The sequence below is a fragment of the Calypte anna genome, chromosome 15 (assembly GCF_003957555.1).
Source record: "Calypte anna isolate BGI_N300 chromosome 15, bCalAnn1_v1.p, whole genome shotgun sequence".
Classification (NCBI taxonomy): Eukaryota; Metazoa; Chordata; class Aves; order Apodiformes; family Trochilidae; genus Calypte; species Calypte anna.
Window position 1 is genome coordinate 8,621,377 of NC_044261.1, and position 24,857 is coordinate 8,646,233.

The window sequence follows — 24,857 nt, forward strand, 5'->3', positions numbered from 1 at the left end:
CCTGTATAAACACTATTGGTAAGGGAGAGAGGATTTGGAAGAAAAGGTTAGATTCTTCATGTCATACCAACTATCAGAGCTTAAGCTTATTTCCTACAGTGGTGGTTAGTCACACCTTTTTTTTTTTATCATTTCAAATGGAATCTTATGCAATGGTATCTCATGCAACCAGAATAAAGCAAGCCTGCTCTGTGATTTATTTGTAGATATTGATCCCAGCTGTTAGATGAAAATTAGAGTTTTGACAGCTTTAATACTGATAGGTACTAGTTACCATAAGCTCTAAACCTTATGCTTAGCCTGTAACCTTCCTAGCTTTTCTTTTGGAAAATTTCTATTATGTGTCTACTGTTAAAAGGGCTCCAAGCTGCTGATATTTCTATGATCTAGTGATAGAAGTTTTGTAAATGCATCCTCTTTTCTTGATATATTGATAATGAAAAAGTGTCTTAAAATAAGACAATTTATAAAATGGAACAAGAAAAGCCATCTATGACGATAAGAGCTAAAAGAATCAAATAGTGATTGAGGTCATTATACTACTGGCACCAATGGTGTAACATGCTTGTGTCTGCAGCACTCAGGGGGTTTTATTGATTCTTTGTGAAAAACTGCTCTGACCACTAAGTAGTAAATCACTGTGAATTTAATATTTGTGTACTGTATATAAATAAATGCCTACATTTCATTTAACTTAACTGTCAGTGTTGATGCAATGTGTGACACTAAAAGTGATGCTGAGCAACTGAAGCATTTCCTGTTTCTCATTTGCAGGAAGAGCTGTAGGCCAGGTCCTGAGTATCAGTTTAATTGAATGAGGCACTGAACACTTCTCAAAGAGCTGTCAGTCCAAACATACAGTTTGACAGAGCAGGGTGATGCAGCATTTGAGGGAGCACAAAGGAGAGGCTGCCTTCTCCTTCCCCCTAGCCTGGTTTGTGGAGCTAAGATTTCATCTTTTAGGTGAAAAGTTAACAGTGTATTTATCTAAACAAATAAATTAGGCATATATTTAAATATAATTTCATTTACTAGCAACTAGCACTTAAGAAAATGTGCTGCTATTGAGAAGGATGTTTATCTTAGCTCTGATTTCCTGCAACTAAGTAACAGGAAATTTTCCCTAACATGACTGAGTTACATATTGTAACGTGGATGGAACTGGGCTGTAGTTGAATTAAAGGGGTGTTAAACTCTGTGTGCTTTGTGTTTTGTTAGTATTTATTGTATCTTCTGCCAAGCCCTGTGGGAGGCTAGAGATTAAACTACAGGAATTTACTGTGCCTTATTCTGAAGTATCTGATACCCAGTTTTCCTGGACTGCGCAGGTCTGACATCTGATCTGATATGGCTATTTCTATCCCCTATTTGTTAGAATCCCAATGAACAACTTTTAGAAAAGAATCTTGATGTACATTACTTTCAACAGAATCTGTGAATTATTTTTAATGGAGAAATTATTTAGCCAAAATAAGCGAAAACCAAAACCAGAGATTAATTTTTCTATTTACTTTTCTTCATGAGCTGAATTTGTGGTTCTGGAGAGGTTATAATGCCATGGTTAGTTTTCAGTCTCCTCATCTACAAGAAATTACTGATTGAAATATAAAATGTTATGCAACCCCTTAGGAGAGACTGTTAATAATATATGCATTTATTCTGCAAAGGAGAGAGGTTTTTGGTACACAAAGAGAGGTGTCTGGAGCAAACCTGCTGGGCCAGGTTCCACTGGCGGTTTTTTTTGGTTTGAACCAGTCTTGTTTGTCTGCTTTTTAGCTCTATGTGAGTACTAGTTCTTTGTAGAAGTTAGGTCAAATGCTGTAGAAGTTCTCAGGCAACTGAATGAGGAAGGAAGAAGTGGAGAGGCTTAAACAAAAACAAAGAAAGCAGAGTTAAAAATGAGGTAGTGAGATGAGTGAGAAATCTTGATGATAAACCTACAGAATTAAAAGGTAAAATCTGTTTATTTTCCATATGTATGAAGAGGTTCTCTTGGTGTCTGTCCAGACTTGCATATTATAATAATTTCATATATACAGTACCTTGGTTAATTTAGTGTTTGTTTCAGAAATGCTCTTTATTAACTGTTCATTAACGGCATCCTCCTTAGTTCCTTGTCATTGATCCTTTCTTTGTCTTCAGTTGTACTTTAATATTCTATAGTTTAGCTTATTGTAAGCTTATCTGTTGTGTACTACTGCCCCTTCAAAACTAAAATTCCCAGGTAAGCAAAATGGGACTGTCTTTGATATCAAATATGCCTTGAGGATAAAAATAATCTTTTGTTCCTGGTGTGTAATAATTGCCACGCAGAGAGAATTTTCATAGCAGTTATGATGCTTAGAAAAATAAAAATTTGAAGCATATAGCACTATGTAATTTGATTTTATTATCTGCAACATTCATTAAAAGTATAATTGCTGGCATTATTTAGGAAGAATAATGCATGCCTGTGAGCAGCAGTGGTTTTAAAGGTCCATGTTGTTTGTATTATCAAAATTTCTTCACTTATGGGAATAACTTAAGGGCTGTAAAGGTTTTCTTTGATAATGGTTACATGAAGTATATCTTTTTCAGATAAGTGGTAAATATTTTCTTACATTCCTGAATCTCACTCTTTTAATCCAGTATAGGTGTGCATGGAGAGAAATCCATTTAGATTTTTATAGTCTGATCAAACCTACTTTATGGAAAAAGGCCTGTGAAGTCTCACAGGAACGTTTAACTCTCACTATCCATCATTACTGCATTGATAATAGGCTGCTGCCACATAAATAATACAAACATCAAGTAAATACTTCAGGGGAATTATCATGAAGTTCTACTGTGTGTTGCAGGTCTCTTAAAATTACCATACACATTCAAAAGGGAAAGAGAGAAATACATGAAACAAGCCATATTTCCATCATGAATAACTGAAAGTATTTATATATCATGTGAAATACAACCTTTTTTTTCTCACTGTAGGATTTATGTTCAAGAAAAATGAACTGGAACTGCAACAAGCAAAAAGAAAGGGCCATGTGCATAAATCAGAAATTTGAACAACTTATAAAGGAACACCATAAGAGCTTATTCTTTGTAGTCTAATTGTGACAAAACAACTAGCCAATAGTCTGATTTCATCACTAATTCCTCCTCTTGCAGTTTTTTAAATTAAGCATATTCTTGGTGCTTAGTACTCTGATTCAAATACCATATGATTGTACAGATGATAGAAGTGTTCAGAATGGTGTCAAGTTGTTCATTTTTAGGTAATTTGTCAGTAGCATCTGTCAGTCAAAGTTTTAACTTCTTTTCTGTTTTTACCTTATCTGACTGCCTCATTGGACTTGCACATTGTCTGAATTCTGTAATTCTCAGGGAGTCCTTTCTTCAGAGTGTTACATGAATGCAATTTCTGCAGTCTTTTCTGTGGTATTTTTTCTCATTGTAGGTGATTATTTTAAGACATGAAGTTCCTAACTGAAAGCCATGTCTGTGGGAAGCCCTAGGTTTCTCTAATTTCTTACTGCTGTGATATATGCTGTATTTTTGATAGTTCTGCTGTTCATTTTTAGGGTTTTCCCTAAGACATTCTTAGGAAAGCAGATTCCTATTTCAAATTGTTATTCCCATGGAATGAAATATTTAGGTTATAATATATACTCTCTCAGGGTTTATTGATAGGGGTTTTTATTTATATCTGTCCAGAGTTTATGCCATATGAAAGCCAGTCTTAAATTGAGGGGGAGATGGGGGCAGTATCCAGGGAAATTTAACACCTTAATAGCAGGCCCAGAGGGAAACATCTGTTATTAAATTGAAGAGATGGGAAAGTGATTTAATGAACAGAACAGTTGAACGAATTCACTAATAGCCATGGAAGGGTGATTGAAAACATAATGTGTCTTCCTGTCAACCAAATGCAAAGCATCAGCAGTCTCTGCAGGGGAGGCAATGAAGAGCTGGTTAATGCATCTCTCTACATACCTTAAGCTCTCACAGTTCCTTTTTCTGGAAGGCCAGTGATGAGGGTTGCAGAGGTTGTGCTCTGACCTTTGTGGCTTACCTGTCAGCTCTCTTACATTCAGGCTAGTTCTTGGGAGGCCCACATAAACAGAATTCCTGATGAGTAGGAGCATGCATGTTTTTTCCACTGCTTTTTCATTGCTGTGGTTGGTTTATGTCCATCTGGAGGCAGCCCCAGCCTCTCACCACAGAGGCCTCTGCAGCCTGGGCAGTTTTGTTTGGTACTGGCAGTATTTAAGCAATTCTACCTCAGTGAGGTGAAAGAAAATGTTTTTCTAGCTTTTATTGGCTTCTGGCTCTGTGTATACAAGTCTGTTTAGATAGAGATGGTGGTATTTTCTCTTTTATAGCACAGGATTAATGTCTAAGAAGTGTTAAATGCATTATTCCATAAATACCTGATTATACATTTTGCGGATTCATATGATGCACTTTCTCTTTCATCTTGGGATTTCAAAGTACTTACAGACATTAATTAAGAAAGTCTTACTGTGCTTCTGTTTGGTAAGAATGATTGTTATCCTGATTTTATTTAAAAGGGTATATGATTACCCCAGGTTTTTGCAGAGAGTTGATGGCAGAGCTGAGAATGAAAACTGGATATTCTACCCACACCTTAGCCCTGCTTCATTGAGTACATTTAGCAGTAAATGTTGTAAATGTGTAGATTTCTGTAAAGTATTTTTAATTTTTTTCAGATTTCAATGATTTCATGATGCAGAAATTAAAAAAATAAAAAACAAAACAAGCAGTTGTATACTGCTGAACACAACTGGTAGTCATGGAGGATGAAGTGATGAAACAGCATTTTGTGAGAAAGACACAGATACTTTGACTGCTTAACAGGTGCTTGCATTTTTAGATTCAGTGGAGTCAGAAGTCAGGATTTAGGGCTTGCAGGGTGCTGTTGCTAAAAGTAAACTGCATATGCTACAGTTGCTGGAAAAGGTATTGGTTGCTGGTTCAGAGAGATTGATGAAGTAATGTGGCTTGCAATACATTGCTTGTAATTCTCCATTTGTGTTGCTAACAAACGTTTTTGCCTGTTACCCAAATATATTCTTGTTTGTTTTTTACATATCAGGATGCAATTGCTCCCCATCCTTATTGGATAATGAACTAGTTTGTAAGATAAACTTGGGATAGTGTGCAAGTCAATATAGTCCCATAGGGCTCTGTTTATTTTGGAGTTGGCTTGAAGATTTCTGAACTGGCCTCTGATGGGCTAATTTTATCTCTGATTATAAGTAATTTCTGAAGACTTATTCTGTTAGCTTGAACAATATAGGTGTGTGCTTTTGGTCTTGAAGTGTTCAAATTGTAATTTGTAGGGATGCTATGACTGGGATCTGAATTATGCAGATATGTAATGGGTTATGAATGGCAATGTTAGATCTGCTGCTACAACCTTAAAAATAAAAAATTCTTTCTTTGGCTGATAGGGAATTCTCCTTGTTCTAAAAATCCTGCTGAGAATCAAGAGATTGCTGGAGACTTCAAAGAAATGGTTCTTCCTGAGAAAAATCAGGCCAGGATTTACCTTTTTATTTAGAATTTGGAAGAGAAAGTGTATTTGAAGACTTCCATTATCTTCCCACATGAGCAGTGGCTTGAGTTTAGCATGCTGTCTGCAATGCAAGTTTATTATTGTAATCACTCAAGCTGCAGATACTTAAAACAGTGAAGGAATCAGGCTGGCAGTAAGCCTAATGACTGTGCAAAACCAAACCATACCACAGCAATATTAACCTTTACCTTCTGGAGCATCCTTAGCTTCCCTCTGGTATGCTTATCTAAGATTGCCAGTGCAACATGCAAGGTAAAGACCTACAGGAGATGTGGTGTGGGTTTTTTTTCTGTTTATTTTTATTCATGTATTCCACTCTTTGCACTAATGGTTTTCATGAAGAATTAAAATGCAACATGCACTCATGTGCCATGCAGAAGGTAAAGAGGTGGAAGGTCAGTGTAAAGATGGTTTGATTCCTCTGGATGTACTGTTCTCTTACTCCAGGAAGGAAATGGCAGTACAAGGCTCGGCAGCAAATCTCTTAGAGGTGGTGTGGTGCTCCCTTTAACAGACCAGATTCATGTCCAAGCAAGGGCTTCAGAACCTATTTACAAATCTGTCACGACTGAAATGAGACTTTCACAAGCTCACTCAGCCTCATTCCTTTTTCTTGCCTCTGGCTACTGCTTTGTTGTTTACAGCATGACCTGGTGTGTTTCACTGATGTCATATGCCAGCTGCATCTTACCAGCCTGACTTGCTCTTGCTTCCTGCATTCTTCAGTGTCTTCTGTATGGGACCATGGAGCAGAGGAGGGTCCATGGGCAAAAAGGCAACTGGGAATGTGTTAGCTAGGAAGGCCTTTTTCAGAGGAATAGCACAGTTCGTACATCAGCTGACAACAGCCTTGGACCTTGGCCTTTTCCTTTTATGTACCCTGGTTATCTTGGTCTTGGCACTTAAAGACAAGTGTCTTTCTCTTTATGTACATGTCTACAGTCACAATGTGACTGTGGATGCCATATTCTGGAATAGAAAGGCTATTTTCCCCATTTTCCTGGACTGGCTCAGTGTTTACCTACCAACTGAACCATTAACTTGATGTAGACTCCTTTTCTGCCGTTCTAGCATGTGAAGTCTTAATTGAAATACTGCTCCAGTACTTGCACCAGTAGTTAGAAATATGTAATGCTTATGTAAGACAGAAAGGAAAAAACATTTCCAGAAAAGTTTCTTTACATATTTAAGATGAAATTGAAGCTTGTGGAGCTCAGTCAGTCTAGATTGCTTTAGACACAAGATTTATATTAATGGTTTTTACTGGTAGAGATAGAGAAGTAAGATATCCAGGAGAAATAGAATGTGGTTATGAGGAAAAACATTGTAAGCTTCAAGGAATCTTCAAAGTCAGCACATTCCTTAAATGATGGAAAGCAGAAAATTGCAATGAATTACAGTTTCATTAACTGGATCAAAGAGGAAAATAGAAGTGACCTGCATATCATCAGTTCTATCCTTTTGGTTAGAGAGGATGCAGATGGAAGCTGGAGAAAATTTTTTAACTAATCTTCATATAACTTAATAAGAAAGTCTAAGCAAATTGATTCTCACTTCCTGGGCTTCATTCTAGACCTGTGATAATTCAGTTATTTAACTTCCCTTTATTCAAAGAGCTCCCCTGCAAAAGAGCAAGTGTCAGCAGCTATTATAGGCACAGTTTCATATGAAATGAAAATATGCTCATGGATGTGTGTGGGGTTCAGGTGATTTGTTAAATGACTCACAAGAAAAGCAAGTGGGAGGTCAAGGTAAATTTGCTCTAAGTTTAGCAACAGAAAGGACTAGCTACAGCACCATGACCAAGAGACCATGATGAATGACTAGTGCTTGGACAGTACTTCAGTAATAAGTTATAAAAATTAGATGGAGAAAGAATATTTTTAGTATCTTTGAGTGGAGATAAATTACATTTTATAAGTGCTCATTTTTCCACTGACTGTAAGAGGGCTAGAGCTAGATTAAGTGAAGGTGTTTTTATATACTTTGAATGAGAAATAAAATAATTTCACAAAGATTTACATATTCAAATTTGTATTAAAATGTTAACAATTTTTAATACCAAGCACTTTTCTTCTCTGTGATAGGAATAAATTTTGAAAAAATGTTTGGTTCTGATAAACGCTGAAACATCATCCATAATTTCTGTGGAGAAGATCTTACTATCTGAACTTCTTACTATAGAACTTCTTACTATCTGAAAAAACAGTTCTAATTCTGATACTAAGTGCTGGCTTGGACCTGAAGGTTCAAGTCTGATGCTTCCCTCTCTGATTTAGAATGAAGCAGTCCCATATTATACTCCACAGGCTGAAAATCTCATTTGATTAGCCCATTAGTGCCTGGCCAGGATGACAGATTATTCACCTGTAGAGCTAAAGCTGTGGACTGCAGTGTTTTTGGAACGCAGGGGGAAGCCCGCAGTGCTCAGGTGGCTGTGCTGTAGGGCTGGTCTGTTTGCTAATGTTTTTGGCTGCATATGCAGGCACATATCCAGCCAGGCTTATGTCAAAGACTTGCATTGGAAAAAAAATGCTTCCTCTCTGCAGGTTCAAATTCTGTTTTGGCAGATACGTTTAAACTTGGTCGTGAAATCGTTTATAATTATCAAGAGAGCCCTGAGACCAAGTGATCAGAGAATTAGCAGTGGTGCTGCTGTTTACCACAGAAGTCATTGAAAGTGATACATGCAGGAGAGGACAAAAAAAACCTACATGATACAGGGTCAAGATGATGTTTGCCTACTAATGGGAGTTTCTGTTTTTGCCAAAATGATACATTTGCTCTTGCCAAAATAGGGATGTCAAACTCTGTTTGGCTATTGAAAGATACCAGCTGTTATCAGATGCATTCTGGTTTTCCTTTGGGTTTCAGCATTCTTTATAGAGATGAATCTTTAGTTCTTGTCATGTTGTTTATGTCAAAGGGAGTTAGATGTTTTCCTGACAAGCATTTTCTCATAAAAAGCCACCTCAAATCCTTTTTAAAGGATTTACATTTTATGTTGGTAATACTTAGGGCTTAAAGGCCTCATTCTCCTTAGACTTCTGGTGGCATCACTCAGGGATAATGCCAGTAAGAAAGATATTAGTTACATGAGTGCAAATGAAAGAAAAATTGGTTTGACTGATGTATAACTCATTTAAATGAGAACCAACAGCCCTATGGAAAAGATAGGGATTGTTTTTGCCATTGTGAGGCTTCTGCAGAACAGTAGGGTAGCTTATTCATAGATGTTGCTAAAAATTGAGGTTTACATACTTTGCTGAATGACAAAGCTAGAATTTCGTTTAGATAGCCAGATTGGTATTTTTCCCAAGAATCACATTTCTTGCTCTTGCCACAGTATTTACTGACACGTTCTGTGATACTGTGTTTTTTAACACACATAGTTAGGAGTGCTTTTTGGATGTGAGACACTAATGCATGAATCCTTTGCATCAGGACCTCATGTTCAGAAGGTACCAAAGGAAAGTAGCTTTGCATTTGTCATAAAAACTTTGACAGTAACTGTCACATTTTGTTTAGGATTAATTTCTGCAGGTAGGTGTTTAGCCAATTCAATTTGGAGCAATTTGGCACAGAAGCTAAATCTATGGGAACCCTCAGGACTGCAGAGCTTTGGAAAACTGATGTAAATTAAAGCAAGTTCCATTAAGAAATTAGACTGAGAATTTGGAAGGAAGTAGTTCACTTTGCAGGTATTTCTCTTATTGAATAAAAATAAATAATAACTTTTAATGCATTTTTCCATTGGTTGGTGTGTGCATTCTGTTGCTTATCAAGTGTTTTTCTTGTGTCAACTGTCTGGTTTTATTTTATCATTCTGGTGACATATTCTGTGGGATGTTTGTGTCCCAGTGCCTGGATAGGCTCCAGTACAGCCTATTGTTCTTTCTTATTTTGAGTTGAAAGTGACAAATGAGCTCTAATTTTTAAATTTATTTATTAAAAACTCTAAACAACAATCTTCCCATTCACAATCAAGATCACCATTCATCCAAAGCTACATCTGTATAATTACCCTCAAGCTAAACTTAGCATTTTCTGTAGCAGTTCCTATTTCCTGTCATTATGGGCATTGTTCAATATGTCTAAGACTGGAAAGATACTTGAACAGAGGTGTAAGGATTTAATATCATCAGTGAGTTACACTGATATGGACAATTTGGAATTGCTTTTCCAACTTATGTCTCGTGCCTGGGTTCTGTTGAGCTGAATACTTATGTAATCCATTATTGCTGTGGTACATTATGCTTCTGTGTCAGTAATATAGTTTATTTCCAAACTGTTTGGATGGAACTTTTTTTTCTCTTGAAACCTTGAGAGGTTGAATGAGTTATCAAAGGTCAGAGACTGAGTCTTTGGAGCCACAGAGTAGAGCCATTCTGTATCCCCCGAGTACCTCTCTTCTGCTCTGACGACAAACATTTCTTACTCATTTATTCTAGATCATATGAAAGAGGTGACAGAAAGTCATAAAATTACTTTGCAGCAACAGCCCAAACTAGCAGAGAAAGCAATATTATTAAAGGTCACAACTTTGCCCCAGTCAGGCCAGAAAATGAATCCAATATCACTAGATTACATGTTGTTTTTGGTTTTTTTTTTGCATGTGACCAGAGCTCATTTTCAAAAGCAAGACAAGTGGGGCTTTTCACTGAAATCAACGGGGTCTTCATGTTGCTTCTTGAAAAATTCCAGCTACCTTATTGCCACCAGTTTGTTGTCACTCTGCCTTCTTTTGGTTGTTACTGTACTGCACATCTTTATTTCTTGGCAAGCATAAAAATTAAATTCAATAACACTACCTTGAAAATAAAAATCAAGAGCTGTAGAGTAGTTGCTGGTTTCCTGATAACCCAGAGCAGTAGGGATTGCTGGGTTCTCTCCCGTTCTAACCTCTTCCAGAAGAGGGCAGTGGCAAAACACCAGTCATTTCACAGTACTCCTGCAAAAATGCATGAGGATTTCCTTCAAGATGGTAGACCTCGTGGAAGACCTATGTAAAATATCGAGTATTGAGACAGGTATTATAACTGAGTTGAAGAAGGATAGGAAGTGGGGTAGGTGTGCTGTCACCAAAATCTGAGCCAATCAGGAGCCCAGTAAGTCATATGAAATGCAGATTCTGTGGAACCTAATGTTATTGTGAATATTTCACAGAGCATGTGCTAATTAACTTTGTACAGCAGTCTCTTCACACACAAAAAGCCCCACAAAAACAAACAAACAAAAAACCTGACAAAAAAGCCCAAACTTATATAAATGGGTGTGAACTCATTGATTGGACTGCTATAAATATTTACCTCTATTTTTGTCCTGGCTGACACTTCAAATATTAGGGAAGTGTATTAGATCCTAAAACTCTGAGCTTGCTCATAGATAAAATGTTTAACATTATTTACTCTGGATCAAGAACTTTGCTTGGTACTAATGCCTTGCATCTTCCTAAACATGTTCTGTCATGTAATTTATTCTTTTTTGCCATTATACCAGTACTTGATATTTGCCTGTTTGAATCCTGTGGCACACAAACGTGATCCTTTGAAAGGCCATGAATACAAAATGGAATGAAAGATTTCATCCTGAATCCAATGTGCAATGGAGATCCTCACATGACTTGGTGTCCTAGAGACTAATACCTTTATTGCCTGTAATCTGAAACTCATTTAGAAGGCTGCTAGAAATCACTTTGCAACTCCACCAGGTGTCATCCTTGGAGAATTTTGGGATGTTGGCTTATTTAACCAATGAACATCTTTTATTATGTGCAAAAAAGTTACTTAAGAAGAAGTTGTGATTCTGTCTTTCTTTGAAGCTATGGCTTCAAAGCTTCTGATATCGTGGTGATAATTACTTAGAGGCTATGCAGGTGTTCATCCTTTTTAAGAAGTCCTGGAATGAGCAGGACCAGCAAAAGAGTAGGTTTTATTCCAGCCTGATGTTCATGAGACTACTGTTTTCTTAAGTCTAAGCTGGATATTCTTCAGATGTTTAAGAGGTAATCCTATCCAGCTCACTGTACATATTTCTGATAGAAACAGTTTTTATATAATTTATACATTAATTTCAAACATCCAGTCTACTGCCAAGAAGTTCTTCAAGTATCTTTGTCTTAAAATATCATTTCATCTCTATAAGCACCTTTTTCCTGCTGTGGTCTGCAGAGCCTCTTTTTGGACTAAATCTGGGAGTGGGGCTTCATGTGACTGGAAAGTCATTTACTAAATGACTGAATTGGAAATATTTTCTGTTGTGTGTTTGGAGCATATTTGGGGTTGTAAAATGGATCCAAGACCAGATAAAGGGTGTCAGAGTCAACCAAAGGCAATGTGCATCTTGCTGGCATATTGTAGGCTGGTCACCTTGATACATATGAACTGGGTTTTGGTTTTTTTGTAGGAATTGGCTATTAATTCTGTGAGCCTTCTCATTTTTCTTATGGTACTGAATAGAATAAATTGCTTAAACAGAATTTCCAATAAACTGGATTTCGAACTAGAGGGACAAATATAAATATAGTTTAATTAAAGAGTCTAAAATCAGGAAGGGAGGGAGATTATCTAGCAAGAACCCTTAATCTGCTGGGGAATAGCTCTGGTGCTAGTAGCATACCCGATTAATATATAGAGCAGGATCTAGAACATTTTTGTTTACTCCCTCAACTTTGTAATGTGTTAGAAAGCTGTTACTTCTTAAATGTTTTATTTCTTTAAAAAAAAAAATTAAAAAGATTCTCAAAAATAACAAGGGATTCCACCTACTGCTGGTTCTGCTGTCATCATTTGAAGCTAATTTTTTTCATCTGTTTTCCGTGGCTAGTAAGAGTTCTGTGTCCCATGACAGACCTCAAAAAGTAACAGGTTTCAGGTCACCTTCTTATGTATCCTGATTCAGAAATGATTAAAATGCCACAGTAGTACTCCTTTCTTTCATCCAGATTTTCCTTTGGTGGAATATTTCCCATGTCATGAATATTTTCAGAGTTTCCTGTATTGTACATGCAGAGCTGTCTCACAGCTCCCAACCTGCAATTACAGCTCTCCCTTATAAATATTTAAATGGCAGCTCAGCTTTCAGGCAGCATACACCAGTGACAAAGATCAAGCTTTCTGACCTTTTGTTAATTTGCTCAGTGAAATAGGATTCTCTTGGTCTCATTTTTTTTTTCTATTTAAGAGAAGAAATTTGGATGCAAAGAGGAAACAGTCTCGTAGGACCCTGGCAAAAACTTCTGGTAATCACTGAGATTTGGTGGGACAGGAGGCAGTTTAAAAAATTACTCAGTGTTTGTGATGTAAAGTAGAAAGAAATGACAAAAATAGCTCTTAAGCTGTAGGATCCTAGCTCTCTGCTTTGAGAAGGGGGTGTATGTGTGTGTATAACTGTTGGGTAGAAGCTGTTAAAGATAATGGAATAACAGAGGCTATTCCTAGTATTCCAGTCCCTTCCTGCACTGAAGGTCACTAAAGACCAGGACCTTTCCCTCACGCCCAGTTAAAAAAGTATCAAATACTTAAAATATTGTTTACCTTAGGAACAACTTATCACATCCCACTAAGACAGATTTTGCAGGATAATGGAGAATATTTGAATTTTTGCTTGAAACAGTGTCACTGTTGCAAAAGGATATCACTCGTTTCCATTAAAATACCAAACAGTAAAAAAAATTATATCCTGTGATTATGTTATTAGATGTGGATATTGAGTAATTCTGTGTTGACTTGCTCTCTTTGGATCCAAAAAGTATTTCAGATGATGAGAACACTTCTGTGTTAGTGTGTTCATGCAGTGAACATTTAGCCTGCAGCTCCACTGATACCCATTCAGAGGTAATGTTTTTTTCTTGAAAAGGCAGCTGATACTTGATGCATATGTGCCTTCAAGGAAAGTGATTTTGCAAATATTTGCAGAGAGCTGTGTTTTGGGACCTTTAGATGTTAAAGTCTTCACACCTGATGCAGACAGAGGCCTGAATCAATCTGAACTTCATGTAACGTTCAGAATCCTATTGAACAGAAATTCATGTAAGATATAAGTTACAATATTTTCAACCTGATGGAATAAGTCAGTCACTCAAACATTTACGACTTCTAAAAATTAGAATTTCACTGTAGTGCAAACTGTGTAAAGGGAAATTAGCATTTTCATTCATTAGTGAAAAGCACATATATATTGGCACTTGAATATTTTAATAATATTGACAGGAAAATAAATTGCCAAGAGAAATATCTATTACTACAGAATATATTAATAAGTGGACTTAATGAATCTGAATGACTTCTACATTGTCCCAGTAGAGAATGGTTAAAAAGGGAAGCTTTCAAAGAAAGCAGCATATTAATTTCCTGACTAACATATAGACTGCAAAGAACTTTGCTCTAGAAAGAGTCACAGACTATGATAATAGTAAAGGATGAACCTGAAAAATACCTCTTACTGCTCTGGAAATGGAATTATCTATTCTGAAAAATATAGCACCTTTATACCCTGAAAAAGTAATGTTTACTGTAAAACAGAAAATTTGTGCAGCAACACAGGATGGACTTTCTCTGTCCACTGAAACAAACTAGTGAAAATTCATAGAATATTTGTGCATATAGATAACAGCTTTTCAGTGAGAAATATAGAGGCTTATAAAAATCTTTTTTATATAGTACTAAATGGAGACTTAATAAATCAGAATGATTTTTACAACTGTTTTCTTTGCCAAACAGCCCCTACTGATGCTTCAGATTTGTATGAGTGAATTTGAATTTGGAAACATCCTAAAAATAATTTTGCCAACTGAGCTGCACCCCTCCAATCAATTTACCTTGAACAGCTGAGCTTTCTGTAGCACATTATCTGTTCTGCAATTGACACTTCTTGTCTTGATATTGATTATTGTTTTCCATGTCAGAACAGGATGTTTAGGTGTATGATAAAAACATGACATCATAATTCCATTGTATTCTCACAGTGTATAGGTAAAAGACCTGCCATCAAAACATCTGAGCTTTTTGTAGGAACTAGGAAACTGACCAAGCTGTGGGTTCTTAAAATTGACAGAAAACTAAACAATGAAATATGTCAATATAATCCCTAATTGACTGGATTTCCAGGAGCTGCAAAAGAAATAAATAAAAATCCTTGCCAATCATGGTTTTGTAACACTTAAACCTAAAAAACACTTTAACCTAAAATTTTGTTTACAGGCTTATTATGGATATTTAAAAGGAAGGAAAGCTTGCAGTACTTGAAGCAGAGGTTAAGGCCAGTGAAATATTGTGAAGGCTCCTGTTCTAGCCTTGTAGCTTTACCAGCTGGTCTTTGTTTCTTTATATGCAGCCATAACTGAATGGACATAGCTATAAAGATGATTAAAGAAAGGGCTTAATTAAGGGTTGTAATTAAACTAGAGGAAGAAATTACAGTGGAACTGAAAATTCAAAATGAGCCTGTGTGATGTAAAGGCTAACAGTGTTAAGGCAGTAATCTCTATGGAAGCATTGATTCTGTAGACATTAGTCTTCTAATAAGATTAAGGATGAGGTGGCACAATCTTGCTAATTAATTTGGTTTGTGACTTTGAAATATGAAGTGTTAGTACAAAACCAAGGATTGTTTAATAGACCAGAAAGCTCTCAAAGCATACGATAAATACCATCAAAGTATTTTCATATTCTCTGTTGTAATAAGGATGGAGATACTATTCTGCTTAATACTAGAAAATTAAACAAATATTGCATAGTTTAGCCTTACTGATGAAGAGATACTAGGAGATGGGGTCTCTAAATGGCATTTGAGATGTTTTGTGAGGACTATATTTACCATTACTTGCACCAAACCTGGTGAATATATTATTATTTTTTTTTAGTGAAAAAGTAAGACAAAGATTGCAAAACACATGAAGTGTTTTTTCCTGCAGACAAGGCTGTATGAAGAGTAAAGTTCGTGTTTATTTGTGTCTTTTCTAAAGGTGGTTGCCTGCAGCCAAATCCCTGCACTGTGACCTTGTCAGGTGTTATAAACTGCACAAGTTCAGTCTTGGGCCAGACTGCATATCCAGTCAAGGATCATGTTATAAGGTGCAGGGCTTCATCACACCAGTGGGACAGAAAGTGAGCTGGAATGTCTTTTCTCCTCCTTCCTATGGCAGACATAAGCCTTGGTTTTAAATTAGAATGAAGATACAAAAATATCAAAGCATCCAATCAGAGGATGAAATTTAAAAGCAGCCATCTGTAAAGGGTCAGCTATTCTTGTGTTTTCTGTTACCTGAAACTGTCTTAAATGAAAATTCTCTAATGATTATTAAAAGCATACATCTGTAAGAGGCCATTTCTTACCTGCATTTGTAGTAATTATGTGCATACTAAAGCTGTACATTTGAGAAACTCCAGTTGATTCCTTGTTGTTTATACTCAGCCCTTTGGAAAGACCAGAATTTCAGAGGGGTGGCAACAGCTCCACTTGAAAAGCTGATTGAAAATCCTGTGCTTGAATACCAAGCCTGGAACACTTCAGAAAATCTCTTGTTCCAGTGTTGCTGCATCTGTGATCTTGCACTTCCAAGACCTGTGCCCATAAAACATCCTACTGCTCATTGGCATAATCCTTGTGGAAAAGTTAGTTATAGGTGTGCAAGTGCTCATTTTGTTTTATGTTTTTAATAAATAATGCTATCTCTCAGAAATTAACTTTGGCAAAACTCCTTCTGCAGAGAAGTGACTTCTCAAAATGTATCTCCCCCTAACAGAAGTCTTTGTTATTATGGAACTGAGTTCTTTAGCACTCAGCTTGCACCTTCATCAGTCATTCAGATAAACAGGTTGCAGTGAGCATTGAATTACGATCCTATTCAGCTGACACAAATCAACCAGTAGTTCTTCTCAGCAAACTAATGAATAAATAAAAGATCCCTGTGCTTCCAGGCCTAAGCCCAACGGATATGTAAGGATGCATGTTTTTCAGTGGGATTTTTTATGTCCTACAAGTACAGCCTTGATGTTGCCATCAAAATTAGATTGGTGCCTATGAAGCCATCAAACATTATGTAAGTAAAGACATCTAAATATAGATGGAAATGTGGGGGTATGAGTGGAAGTACCTATCACTAACTCTGAACAATCTGTTAGACAATAACCTCTGATATTTAGCTTGTGCATACAGGATGCAATTCATATGCCTCGCCATTTTGTGTGTGGAGGGACCCTATGCAGTTATTTTTAGAGCTCCATGTTAGTGAAAAATACAAGGCTTAAAGTCTTTGGAAGAACTTAACAATGTTTATCATCTACTGAGACCAATAAATGTGTCACCTCTTCTCTGTTGTTACATGATTGTTTTTAGCACCAGTTCAGACTACAGAGAGTGTTGTGCTTACATGTAACAAGAAGAATGATTTCTCTGAAGTTTTCACAGTTTAGCAGGTGATACAAGGTTAATAAGAGAGAAAAGGGGAGCGGGAGGAAATACTGAAACACTGTGGGGAATGGAAATAACCTTGGTGTGTCACCTAGCTGAATATTACATAGTTTTCATAGCTAGTAAAACAACAATTTTAAAGCAGGCCACTGGATACCTCTGATGAAGGCTCATAGGGAGCTTGACTTGAGCATAAAGAAAAAGCATAGAGATGGTTATGCAAAAACAAGGCTGTTGAGGGATACAAGTTGGAACTTTTGGATGAACAGAAGTGGGAACTGGTACCTTGATTAAGTAGTTTTGACCTATTCCAAATTCAGGATCTTTTAAGGTTCCTCAAAAACATGTGCATTTCAAATATATATTTACATGAAAATGTGGTGTATTTGAGGGGTTGTTCCCAAATTCTTAAAAAAGAATTTGAGAATGTTTTGGAGTCTGTCCAAAAAAAATTCAAAATGTCAAATGCAATGATCACCCTTGAGAGAGGAAGCACTGTGTGTTATATGGGTGAGTTGGCAAGAAAAAAAAAAAAAAAAAAAAAAAAAAAGGCAAAACCAAACCAAGATTTACTGATTCTAACAAACTTGCAGAATCCAGTGATAAAGATCAGGCATTTTCTGCTTAGTTCTCACATCCTCACGTTTTACAGAGAAAACACAGAAAATGAATTGTTTCATTTGCTTTCTGAAATTAATTTCCTGTAAGGGAGCAATCACTACACTGTTTAGGTCTTCTTTTGGAAGAAGACCTGACAAACTGTTAAATCAGCAAGGCTGAATGTATTAGTTTAGCTTGGCTTCTGTTGTATGTTATGTATATTTAACCATCACTTTCAAGCAGCTTTTAAGGTCACATGCAATGAAAACCACGTTAATGAAATGTGCTGTGTTGAAGGAAAAGCAAGTGCTAGTCAGCTAGTACAAATGCAGCTCTAACAAGCTGGTCACTTGACTTGTTTTATTCTTCACAGTTTGGAAATGATCCATCATGTCTACAGCCTGCAACATCACAGAAAATATTTGATCAGACCCAACTTTTAGAAGAGACCCAGGTTTCTAAGTCTCATGTCACCACTATAAATCAAGAGAATCATCACTGGAAGCTTTTAGTAAGTCCTGTCTTTCCTTTTACTAGTTTATGGCAATGGATCAATTTAAAGATAAGTCCATACTGCTTCTTTTGGTTGGTTGGTTTTTCTTGTTTTCATGTGCTCTCCTGTCTTTAGATCTTTATATTGTGTTGATCTCTTAGAATCTTAGAGAACAGCAGAAGAACTTCAATAATATGCATACATATTTGGGGCATAATTTAACGAATTGAGAGCTTGCTGAAGAAAACTGTGATAAAATAGAAATTCCAGTGCTTTGTTCTAAGTGCATGGATACAAAAGTGCAGGATCCAGTGGATGAATGATTATGATCAGCACACTCCAATCATTTTTGCTCTATTCATTCTGACACTTGATTCTTTTTCCAGTTGGATTTCTGTATGTTTACATGAACACATGTGGGTCCTTTGTATATAAAATCCACAGGGTAACAATAGGGTACCTGACAACAGCTTCCAGAGAGGAATATATGTGTCTATGAGGTGCCTTCAATTCTTCCTCTTGGATAGAATACTTTAAGTATGAAGATATTTGAATGCATAAGAGACCAATTTCTGTTTCTTAAAATCAGAGTTACAGATGGAACACTACATTTTGTTTCCTATAATTAGTAGTTGTTTTATCTGCTTTTGTTTTCATTACAACAAGGATTTTACTTTTTGGATTGTGAAATTATAATGGGTGTGATTAATTTTCTAGTTTTAAAAAACTTTGTAATAAAACCAAAAACATTGTGAAGCAGGAAGACAAGCTGTTGGAAGTTCTTTAAGGAACTAGATTGAACTAGTTGTCTTGAGTTGAATTTTGGAGTCAATTTTCAGCAGTAAATGCCATTCAGTGAGTAGATGAGGTCTGCTGTGTACAGGGTTATCCTCTAAAAGTTTACTGGTGGCCCAAGATAGCTGAGCCATCACTTCATGGTTGTCCCTTTCATAGAAGTGCCCACTTTAATTAGCTACTACTTCCCCTGCCTCCTTCAGCATAACTTTTAGGACAGATTCCTGATGCATTTTCTTCTCCAGCTGCAGAAGGTAATATTTGTAAATTCTACAGAGAGTGTACTTTAATCTGTAAGGGGCACATGAGTGGCTAATAAAGGTTTATTCTATAAGCATGCTTTGAGTTATAAGATGTGGTTCATGTATCACCTTTGATCTTCAAAGCACTTTGCAACCAATAACTGACAGCATAATTTAAAGAAAATTCATAAAAAGGATACCATTTTAAAGCATAATATTCTCACTACTGCTACGTAGTACCTCGCTGAACCAAAAGTAAAGGCTTCAAGCATTTCTCAAAGAGCCTAAGATTGCTTGACGTTCTAAGTTTGGTGCTGGATTTATCCATTTGAAGGATATGAGTTTGATTGCATCAGAAGTAATTATATTTAATATGACAAGAGAAAAGTGCATAAATGTGATTTTTTTTTTTAACCACTTTTAATGGCTTCTTTGCATCTCTGCTTCTGAAAGAATAATTACTTAGCTAGGATGTGAACTGAATAGTGAGGTCTGGTGAAAGACATTTATGGTAAAAAAGCAAGGTGGCTCTAACATTGTGTATAGTTTCCCTAACAGAAGGAATTTGAGAAGCTAGGTGGTAATTTGTAGACCCAGACCTGGTACCTTTACAAAAGACCAATTTGAGCCAAAATATGAGATTGAAATTACTGTTAATTTCATTCTCACAAGTAATTCATACATTCAAGAAGCATAAAGTTGTGTTGTGAAACAGAAAGCAGTGGTTTGATTAGGGTCTAGAGAATAGTTTCAGCCCAGTATAGACTGTATCTTTGAGTCCATTCAGAGTCTATTTTCAGTGCTTGGTTTGTTAATATTTCTCAGGGACACAAGAAATCCGAGTGGTTGCTGGGCAGTAGCAGCCTTCTGGATAAAGAGTGGACTTTGGACACTCTTATTTAAAAAACTGTTTTTTACCTAGTCTTTTAGTACAGATAATGAAAGCCTTAGATACTCTGGTGTCAGGATAAAAATTTCCTAATAACATATTAAATAATGCTGCTTTCTTTACTGTAACTGTAGTTACAGTACTTTGGGGCTAAATCTTAAATTACTGCTTACTTGCATTTAATTTTTAATGAATCTCCACAGCTGTATCAGTAGCAATAACTAAATCATTAACATTGACGATCAGAAGAAAAAAACGCAGTTTTTCATTCTGGTTCTGTGTCTCAGCAGTGGTTTCACTGCAAGAGGAATAATCCTTTGTTTTCTTAAACAGAGACCAGATTTATCTACAGACAAATGTTCCCTTGGCCTTCTGTCATTAGCTTTCTGTGTACATAAATATACCAGACCTGTAGCACTTACCTGTTAGTTACCAGGCAACAGCAGCATTTGACACTGCCTGCAGCTGCAGTGAATGACGTGCAGCTCCATGATGGATAAAGTCCTGTGAATTTTGAGCTGGGGTTGGTTAAAAGGACATTAGTGTGACTTAATGCCACTTTCACCACAGCAGCAACTTGTCAGTAGAGCTTCTATAATAACAGCATTTTGCCAAGACACTCTACTCCATGTTCCTGATGGAAAAAGTAGAATTGCTTTAGTCTTTTGCAAGAAGTTTTCTTTAAAATACACACTGCTCCATTTAAGGCTTTTTGCCTCTCTGCAAAGCAGGAATCTGTCATGCTTCCCAAACATTTGCTTGGATTCATTATTTACTGAGGTCAGACACTAGATGTTTATAGTAATTGGCAAAAACTGGACTGAAAAAAAAAATTTGTAAATATTTTGAATATTGCTTGCTCTTTAGAGATGGTTTGCAGTCTCTGAATGATGGCAGAACAATGAGGCCGGATATATATACATTATAACAAAAAATACAAGTGCTTTTGATATAATACTTAGCATTCAGTCTAGCTAGCTGGCATAATGAAAGGAACTTACCTCTCTCTCTGGTGCCCTATACATGTGTGAGATTTTTAGAAATTTAAGCAGCAATATACATAGCCAAACCAGAATCTGCATTTTGACAATTGCTGAGGTTAATCCTAGTGTATTTAAATTTTTCATCATTTTGTGTCTTGTTTGAGCGTTTTTAAACATCTGGCACTGCATGCCAATGAGGTATTTTAATGACTCATTTCCCTTTATCATTCCATGATCAGTTTTCTCTTCCATATCAATGAAATAACTTACATAACCTTCCATTTCTAGTGATATTTCTACATTAGCTATTGCTGGTGCAAATGTAGAATTCTGTTTTGATTTTGTTGACACAGTGCCTGCTGTATAATAAAAGCCTTACCTATCTGCAGGCTATGAAAAGAACTTCCATCAAAAATAGGTTTAATGCAGCTTTACAAAATATTTTTTTCTAATCAAAGTTCAAGCAGTTTGTTACATTCCTGAATGAGTGAAAGCAGTAGAAACTATTAAAGGCCCATACCATGAGATGTGTCCAGTATAAGATTGGACTAAATGCTGTGAAATCAGGCTGACATTTTTTCTTACTTCCCTAGAACATAATCTTCTTACTCCCTCGGTTTAAAAAGATTGTTGACTCAGTTATGACCTTTCAGTGAAAACATTCTTGTAAATTAACTTCTGCATTTTTTACGCCTGGGAGTCAAATCAGAGCCACAGTCAGGATAGGTCAGGAAGGCACCAGCTTTATGTTGATGGGATTTTCTCTCTTCCTTTTTCCTTATTCACACAGCTCTCTATAAGATACCTGCATTGTTCTTGAAGAAAACATCATAGGTGATTTTCTCTACTTGTGGCAAAGTAGCAATATGTGCCTTGCTTCTCAAATCTAACGACAGTGAAGTCTTAGTTTTGGATTTCACTGAACATTCCTCCAAAGTGGCTGCACTGGTTAGTTTTTTTCCTTCCTAAAAAAGCAATTTTTTCAGACACATTCAAACCATTAGTTCATTGTTACCTGAGATTCAGTGGGTAGGTGGGGAAAACGAGTCGTGCTCAGCATAGCAAGGAGATAATGAGCTATATAAATAATTAGCAACACCTTTCAAAAATATGTTTGCATAGAGCCAAAAGTATTTTGGCTTGAGAACATGGTCTCAAAGACATAATTGAGACTATTCACTTCAGCAAGCCAAATAGGATTTAACTCTTTTGTGGGTTTTAGAATTCAAAAAATGTGAAATGTAGTTAAAAAGGAACAGAACATGGTTAAGTGTAAAGCACACTATGTTAAGACCACTTGTGAAAATACTTTGAAACTTCCTGTCCCCATGTTCAGTGGTAGGTGGCATGTTTTGCCAGGAAGACTTGCAGAAAATTTCTAACCAACAAAATGGAGAAAAATTAGTGCAAGCAATTGAAATATACTCTGACAGCTCTATAATTTCAGTTGCAAGAAGTTAAAATGCAATTCTAGACACAACCAGTGTTTCCAAAGAAGAGCAGATAATTCATTTCAATGTAATTTGATTTTTTACAAAAATCCAAGGCTAATATTATTTATGAAGTTTTACTGAGACAAGAAAACAGCTTTATAAATGTATATTTATTTTCACAAATAACAGTGACAAAATTGAGAGCCACATGCATCTCTCTTTGGTAGGTTTCTTTTATCACCAAAACCTGCTGACGAAAGCACCTCCCATTCCTGATAGGACACTCAGTAGATGAGAACCACTTGCTTTCAGAAATGCAGCGCTGAGGCCAACTCTCAGTAACTTTACCTCAGTGCTTTCTTAGCTAAAATTCATGTTGTCTTTTAACTACACACTTAAGATGCTTGTGCTGGCCTAAGAGTGATGTGTGCTGCTGGGTTTCCCTGTCTGCTACAAAGGAGCTCATGGGCAGAAGTCCAATCCAAGAAATGTTTTGCTTTCTTTGATTGATTTCTCTGCTGGTAAAAATAAGAAGCAAGGCCAAGGATGTAAGCAGGCAGTGTCAGACTGTGACTTAGAGATGTGATATGTATGTTGGGATTTTTCTAGAGGATTTAAATGGAGGTAGATTGGAGGGAAGCCAGCCTAGCTACTGTCCTGACAGTGCCTTTTTTTGTTTGATAACAGGGAACTCCAACCTGCAAGACCATACATCTGCCCCCTTTCATCAGCACTGAGTCACTTTAGAAAGAAAAATAGTGCATGTGGTTATCAAATGCATTTCCTTTTATAACACAGTGGCAATTCAGCTTGGACACCAGAAAATAATTATATATTAAAATGAATGTGGTAATTTATGAAATACATAAATGTGGCATTAAAACATACATATGGCTATCACTTTATGGATTTATGAATAATTATTGACATTTTAAAGAACAGTTTTCTCTTTACTTAGCCTGTCTGTGATGCGTACACATCAGCAAAGACATTAGAGGCTGGAGTCCAAAGCAGTGATTAGCATATTTTAAAGTTTCCTGCACTGGCTGCTTAAATACATTTGCATTAATAGGAAGATGAGACTCTCATGATGATCTCTGCATGACAACAGCTAAAAATAGTTTTATGAGAACTTTGGCTGCAGTTCTATTAAATTTTAACATTTTTGGGAAAAGGAAAACCTTTTTGAAAGGTTATAATTAATTGAGTTACGTGTTGTTTGGTTTGGTTATTTTAAGTACACCAAAATAACATGAAGGAATGAGGACAGGCATGCTATTTTCTGCCTTTGGCATTTTGATGGTTTTCAGTCTAGCTTCCAGCTTGAGATGGGGGTGGGCTTTGCTGTTTCCTGCTCTTAGCAGCTAGACCTGTGCAGATCTTGAGGAAGAAATTCAGTGTGTAAATTTGAAGATGATTGCACAGAAACAAAATTCTGTTCCAAATTTACAAAACAAAACATTATGCCAGCCAGTCTCTCATGTTGAGAGGAAATCCAGCATGGTGTAACTTTGAGAGAGTGTATATTGTGTTTAACAGAAAATAGGGATTGATTTTATTTTTAAAGATAACCAGGATCTTTTAATTTGCAAAATATGAGCAAACAAAAGGCTCGGTTCATAGCTAATTTCATCTCAGCTGTGATTTTTCAAAGTCTCAATCTCTATCTCCATCTTCAGCAGTGTTACAGAAAGAACTCCACGATCATACTGCCCACTGTGGGGAGAATTCTGAATAGAGCTAGCAGAACATTTGTATGTTAAAACTTTTTATCTTTTAGTAACAGTTTTCTATATTTGCATTATGATTTGAAAAGACAAGAGAGAAAGCATTAATCACATGTTGGTCCATATTTTCATGCTAATCAGTATCCATGCAAGTACAGTTTCTTCAGGTGATTTGACTGGAAGAAGGGGAGAGAGTCAAATGTATGCACTGATTCAAACCCAGGAGCTATAATTTTGTAATGTGAGTATTAAGCTTGCCTGAGGCAGTTTCTGATTATATGAGAGAGATCTTGGATTTGCTGGGTGCTGATTATGCTATGGATTTCTGGAACCTGTCTTTAGATGCAGCAGGTTCTGGGGCAATATCTGGCTCCAGAGCTCCCTACTAATTTCATAGCAAACTTGATTAAGCCATTAAATTGCAGATCATTGCTGACAGTAAATTAATTCTTAATCTGAGTCCTATTCTGCACTACACTGGGAGACTTTTGCCAAGAGGCCAGAGGCTTGAAAATGGGTAATTAAATTCTGCTGTAAATACATTTTTATCTACTCTTCTGCTTGCAAGAGCTGGCAAACAAGTGAGAGCCATTAATTAATACTTGTAATTTGCTTAAGTGGAATAAACCCTGCTCCTGTCAGATTCTGAAATGTAAAGGCTATGAACTGTAAAAGTAAAAGATTAAGAAAGCTGACAAAAATATT

At 36.4% G+C, this 24,857-nt stretch overlaps 1 protein-coding gene across 2 annotated transcripts in view; it reads left to right on the plus strand.

The window, feature by feature from the left end:
* The window catches only part of RIMBP2 (RIMS binding protein 2), a 117,898-nt gene that overhangs the window by 23,058 nt on the left and 69,983 nt on the right, over positions 1 to 24,857 (plus strand). For both annotated transcript variants that reach the window (XM_030460645.1, XM_030460644.1), the window contains one exon: positions 17,964 to 18,101. In XM_030460645.1, coding sequence (XP_030316505.1) covers positions 17,964 to 18,101 — 138 coding nt within the window. The remainder of the gene's footprint in view (positions 1 to 17,963; positions 18,102 to 24,857) is intronic.